We start from the raw sequence: 6,000 nt of genomic DNA, 5'->3' as shown, positions 1-6,000 counted from the left end.
TTTTCCTCTCAGCTTTTATCAATATATTTTCTTTATTTCTTATTTGTTGCCTGCCCTTCCCATGGGAACATCAGGTCCCTGAAGGCAGGAATTTTTAGCTGTTTTGTTCACTGTTTTATCCCTGGCATCGAGAACAGTACGTGGCACAGAGTAGAAAGTCTATATTTGCTGGATGAGTGCATGAAAAGACAACACAACTGCAAATAAGCCTCCAAACCATCTTTATTAAAGACTATCAATATAAAAATAGCTTCAGTTATATAGAATATAGAAATACAACTCTACAAAATTAAATTATATTCACACAGTTTAGGTAATAGATAAAAGTTTTAGTAACATTTAATAATATATTTTAAAATATCCAAAGAATACATCCTTGTTCTCAAAAGTGTTTAGTACTGAATAACTTTTCTCTGCTTTTTTTCCCAACATTTTGTACAGTAGCAGGTATGATTTAGCTGACTCCTTGGTTTTTAACCAATGGATATCATCTAATAATAATAAGTGGTGGTGGTGGTGGTAGTAGCTAGCACTTTTATAGCACGTGACATGTGCCAGGCACTATTTAGAAGGAACTTACACAGACAACAAATAATTATTCACAATATTATTTTCAAGAATGTTCAAAGCAGACAAATCTAGTAAATTGGTTTCATAACTTTTACCATTTGTATCAGAAATATAAAAAAGTAGGCACCACAAATTTACTATCTTGTGATGTGCATCATCATTAACAGTTCCTTGGCACAAATAAGAAACTATCCCTTGCTAAATAAAGTTCTCTAATCTAACAAAGAAACAAAAGAATGCTAAAGAAAGGGGAAGGAGGGAGAAGGAAGGAAGGTGTAGAATCTAAAATGTAGTTTTGGGGGGCTAAAAGATATATGATGGTGATTAAACAGTACTTGGTATTTCCAAAAATGATAGTTCTACAATCTTTTGCATTAATAATCTGGTAGAAGGGAACATCTGCAGAATGTTAATAATGTTTCTATATCAGCTAAAGCATACTCTCTGGGGTATCTGCACCATCACTTTGTCCCCTTTTATTTAATAAAGTAGCAGATAGGCACTCTTTGGCCAATAACCAGATTGATCTTTCAGATGTGTATCTGAATATATTTGGAAAAATGGGCAGCTAGGTTTAGTTTAGTTACAGTGCTTACTTTGGTATCCATTTAGAGATGACAACCACGATATTTGGTTTTATTTGTTAGAAAATGCAATGTTTCAAAAAAATGCAATGTCTCTGCAACAGGGTATATATATCTATAATATAGCAAATGATTTTTCTCTTATTAAGTAGTCTATTTTGTCTTTTTATTTTAGTTATTGATCGGTGATCTCAAGATGCTTTGACACCAGGAAAGCAGTTCAAAAGACCAAAATTTCATTAAACAAAACAGAAAAGCCCTTATAATGAAACCCCAGGTTTTAGTTCAGTCTTTTGAAACTCTGAGATGATTAACAGCTACATTTATTAATAAGTCTTTGTATTGAAAATAGCTCCTGGTGTTTTGGGGGACACATTAAGAAATTTTAGGTATTTAATAAATACTTTTAAACAAACTGCCTTATTACCCACCTATGTACACAGAGCTAAGGCAGTGGTTGAGTCTATCTACCATCCTGACCAATACTGTGATCTTAAGGGGAGGATATTTCCAGCCATTTTGTACATTTCAAGAACCCAAGTTTCTTGCCCTGAATTAAATGCTAAAGTTAAGGCCCACAAGCCACTAATAGGACAAAAGATCTGGATGAAAATCTCTTAAGCTGATTATACAGAGAGAACAGTGTTTCTTCTAAGCCACCCACTGTGTTTTACACTTGGTTCTAACACGGAGGCCCATGTTCCAGGTGTTCAAGGAAGGGGCAATAGAGACTGACTTTAGACGTGTTGGCAGAATTTCCCTTCCAGAGCTTAAGTCCTGAAGAAGAAAAAAACCCAATATTGTAGTCTTGGGGGCATATGAGACTTCAGGAGGATCCACTGGGTAAAGTGTTAATTAACAATGCAGTATTTGTTAGGTTTTTCCTTGTTTTCTCAATCCACCAAATTCCCACTGCCAAAGAAAATTCTTATCTCATTAGTTTTCTTTCTCTACTAAAGGTCGGTCAAGTAAACTATTGTTCATTAAGGTACCTCGCTTTGGGAAAACCCAACATATAACTAACTATATTTATAAGGCAGACATTAGTATTTAACAGAAGAAGTCATCATAGGATTTCTTTAATCCAACTTTTTCAGTGTTTTTAACATGATTAGATTTTTTAAAAAGATTACATATAGCTGTCCTGAAATTCACAAACTGTATAAAATGTGTGTGCATACCTGAAAAAAACTAAGTTTATGTACAAATAGTTCAAAAACTATATTCTAGTCAAAATAGAGCTGACTGGAAAGAGTAAAGAAAATCAAATAAATAGAAAAATAAGTTAAATTTTCATTCCTCAGTTCTACCGCATGGTGAGGTATCTATTAAAATCTATTAAACTAAAGAAAAGAATTTGATCTAATAGGGAATCAGTACTTGGACATTACAAATGTAGGTACTGAGCAGTAGGCAAGAAGAAAACTGCTTTGTTACTTAAGAGGGACTTTAGAAGTTTCAAATACAATCATCTCATTTGTAATGAAAATTCTGAACTCAGAGAGGTAAAAACACTTGCTTATTGTCAGAGCACTAATTAATTCAGGACTCTGGTCACACCCTCCAGATTTTGTGATTCTTTTACCAGATATCATTATCTTGACAACTAATATGTCCTCTATTAATTTTATATAACACACTTCACATTATTTCAAACTAGTCAATAAATTAACATTATATACTAGAATGGAAATAAGTTAACAATCCCTTCTTCATATTTTGATCAAGTATCTTTTCAAAAGTCTCACAATACTATATAAGATTTAGTGCATCAAATCCAAGAGCATATCATCTCAATATTTAACAGCATTATGTTCAAAACTGAACAGGTAAAAGAAGCTATCCTTATCTTCTTGTGTATGGGTTTCAGCAATTCTAACATCGTTCTCTGTTATATGCATAGTTGCTGTGCATCAAGAAAACACAGCTACAAGGTTAATCCAAAGAACAATTTAAAAGCCATTTCTATGGCAATTTCTGTGACTGAATCATGAAAACAGACATAAAGTTCTTGAAGTTTGGGATGAAGAAAAAGTCTCCTGTAAAGGAAAAGAACACACTCATTTCAGAAATTCAAAAAACAAAAATCAAAGGGAAAAAACTCCAACCTTTCAATTTATTTTATTTTATTTTATTTTATTTTATTTTATTTTATTTATTTATTTTATTTTATTTATTTTCTTTCTGACAGAATTCATAGTGAATTAAAATAGTGAATTGAAATATCTCTGTATATCTATAAATACATATATATTTGAGCATATTACATATTTCTTCTGGTGGATATAAGACCGTTGATGCAATGATTATGACTTTATATTTGTGTTTGCCACATAATCTAAATCTATAGTAGGGGGAAATACAGCTAGATTTATTTTTAAATAAATAAAATATGCCATAAGTCAATCATTTTTATTTTTCCAGAGTGTAAAAAGCCTATTTGATCAATATATATTACCCTTCAGTTTTAAAATATTAAATCTAGTCATTATTGTTATAATAAATCCAACTGTATTATCATCATTGAGTATAATTATTAAACATTGCCATTTACTTTCTAAATGTTAATTATTATTAAAACATTAAGTATATGATTGCTTTTTTTGTATAGTATTGAATTGGAAATACCACTGAAAGTTTGATTTTTTAAAGTTAAAATTTTTATATATTTAGTGAACACTAGTATATATAAATCAAACAATTTAAATAAGATATTTTGCCTGACTTCCTTAAATCTCTCTATTCTATATAGATCTGCATCATCATAATTCAATACCTCTTGATTCTTTCTAGTTCAACTGTTAAGGCTCCGCTATATACCTGCATGTATGCCTAACTTTATCTCTATTTTTTTCTGTGTCCACACCACGGACCCTTTGCTGCTCCTAACTCCATTTCCCAATAGCACAGCTCTGATCACACTACACAAACTTGAGCTTATGCTGATGCTCCTCCCACGCTTGGTTGGTGACACATCACATTCACAAGGAGCTTACTAAAAATAGAGTCCTACTATACTAGATTTTGTTAGTAGGCCTGGGGTGGGCCATAGGCATCTCTGATTTTAACAAGTGACTCAGGCGATTCTAAATCTCATGGACCAGCACACAGGATTACTGCTTTGGTAACATTTGTCTTACAGTTTGGTACTGTATGGTAGGTGTCTGCATAACATTGGTCTCACCTAACTCTGTGTCCCTTCCTCCATCAATTCTTTACCCCAACTCAAAGAACTTTCAGTGCCTCAACATTTCACTCAAAATTAAATTCCTTAGTCAGAAATTGAAGGCTCTCTGCAGTGGTCCTAACTTACCTTTCGAGCCTGATCTTTCATTTTATCTTGTATATGTCACTCCCTTATCATGTTGGCAAATCGGTCTACTCAAGTGCTATATGCCTTATGATTCCCCTTATTTCGGTCTTTGTTCATCCCATCCTTTTTCTAGAATGTTTTATCCAAATCTAATTCATTTCAAACTAGATCAAATGAAATCTATAAGCCTTTCTTTGTAATCCCAGTGTAGATTTTTGCCCCTTCCTATAGGATTTGGTTGTATCAACTAACTTATTCTATCTACAAAAAAAAAAAAATCTCTGTATATCTATAAATCATATATATTTGAGCATATTACATATTTCTTCTGGTGGATATAAGACCGTTGATGCAATGATTATGACTTTATATTTGTGTTTGCCATACCACCCTCTCTCATCACATTTTCCCAAGCATAACTCCATTTACTAAAGTGTTACATATTTATCAAGTGACTCTGTGCCAGGTGCTGTTGCAGGTACCAGTGGTGGACAAGACATATACAGTTCCTGACCTCAGAAAGCTAATGTTGTAGTGAAGGGGAGAAAGACCATAAACAAGAAAAGAAACAATAACCGAGTAGCCGCTTTAATGCGGGAAAGAGATCATGGATTCTCTTTTTGAGGCTAGTACTGATCTGAATATCAAGAAGCCAGATATATGAAGGTTAAGAGGTAGAACATTTCACACAGAAGGAATTGCAGGAACAAGAATCATTGGATGTCAACGTGGCTTGCACAGTGGATGAAGAAGGAACGATAGAAGGTGGAAAGAGGTGGGGCAAGGACTAGGTCAGTCAGGGTCTCATAGTTGGTGGGTAGGGTGGGGGGGCGAAGGAAGAGGTGAAGAAAGGAAACAGGGAGGAAAAGAAAGAAGTAGGGACAGAAGGAAGGGAACAGCAGTAAAATTGTGGAGTCAGTATTACTACTATAATTTTATAAGGTAACCAAATCAGCTTTTTATTTTAATAGAAAAAGCCTTGGCAGTCAGAGAAAGACAAATACCATATGATTTCACTCATATGTAGACATTAAGAAACAAAGAAAAATAGACAAACCAAAAACTAGACTCTTAAATACAGAGAATAAACTGGTGGTTATCAGAGGGGAGGTAGGTAGGGGGATTGATGAAAGATGAGATGAGGATTAAGGATTACACTTATCAAGAGGAGCACTGAGTAATACACAGAACTGTTGAATCATCATATTGTATACCTGAGACTAATATAACACTATGTTAATTATACTCGAGTTTAAAAATAAAAGAAGAAAAAGTGAGAAGACTTAAGAGGAATTTAAAGGAGATACTTAAACAAAATTCTAAAATGTATTAAATTATTATAGTAGTTAGAGGGACACCTGGCTGGCTCAGTTCGAAGAGCATGCAACTCGTGATCTCAATGTCATGAGTTCAAGCGCCACACTGGGTGTAGAGATTACTTAAATAAGTAAATAAATAAAAACCTTAAAAACATATACTATAGTTAAATTAGCAATTCTATGCCTGTATCTTAAAATGTTTATCTCTTTTACA

The 6,000-nt window shown here is 33.2% G+C and overlaps 1 protein-coding gene across 3 annotated transcripts in view; it reads right to left on the bottom strand.

Moving 5' to 3' along the window:
- Positions 1-217: 217 nt before the first annotated feature.
- Positions 218-6,000, bottom strand: part of INTU (inturned planar cell polarity protein) — an 84,624-nt gene continuing 78,841 nt past the window's right edge. For all 3 annotated transcript variants that reach the window (XM_041757712.1, XM_041757714.1, XM_041757713.1), the window contains one exon: positions 218-3,193. In XM_041757712.1, coding sequence (XP_041613646.1) covers positions 3,082-3,193 — 112 coding nt within the window. In that variant the 3' untranslated portion in view covers positions 218-3,081. The remainder of the gene's footprint in view (positions 3,194-6,000) is intronic.

This window comes from Vulpes lagopus, chromosome 6 (assembly GCF_018345385.1).
Source record: "Vulpes lagopus strain Blue_001 chromosome 6, ASM1834538v1, whole genome shotgun sequence".
In the NCBI taxonomy this organism is placed as follows: domain Eukaryota; kingdom Metazoa; phylum Chordata; class Mammalia; order Carnivora; family Canidae; genus Vulpes; species Vulpes lagopus.
The sequence above is the reverse complement of the archived record's forward strand: the minus strand, read 5'-3'. Positions and strand labels throughout refer to the sequence as shown.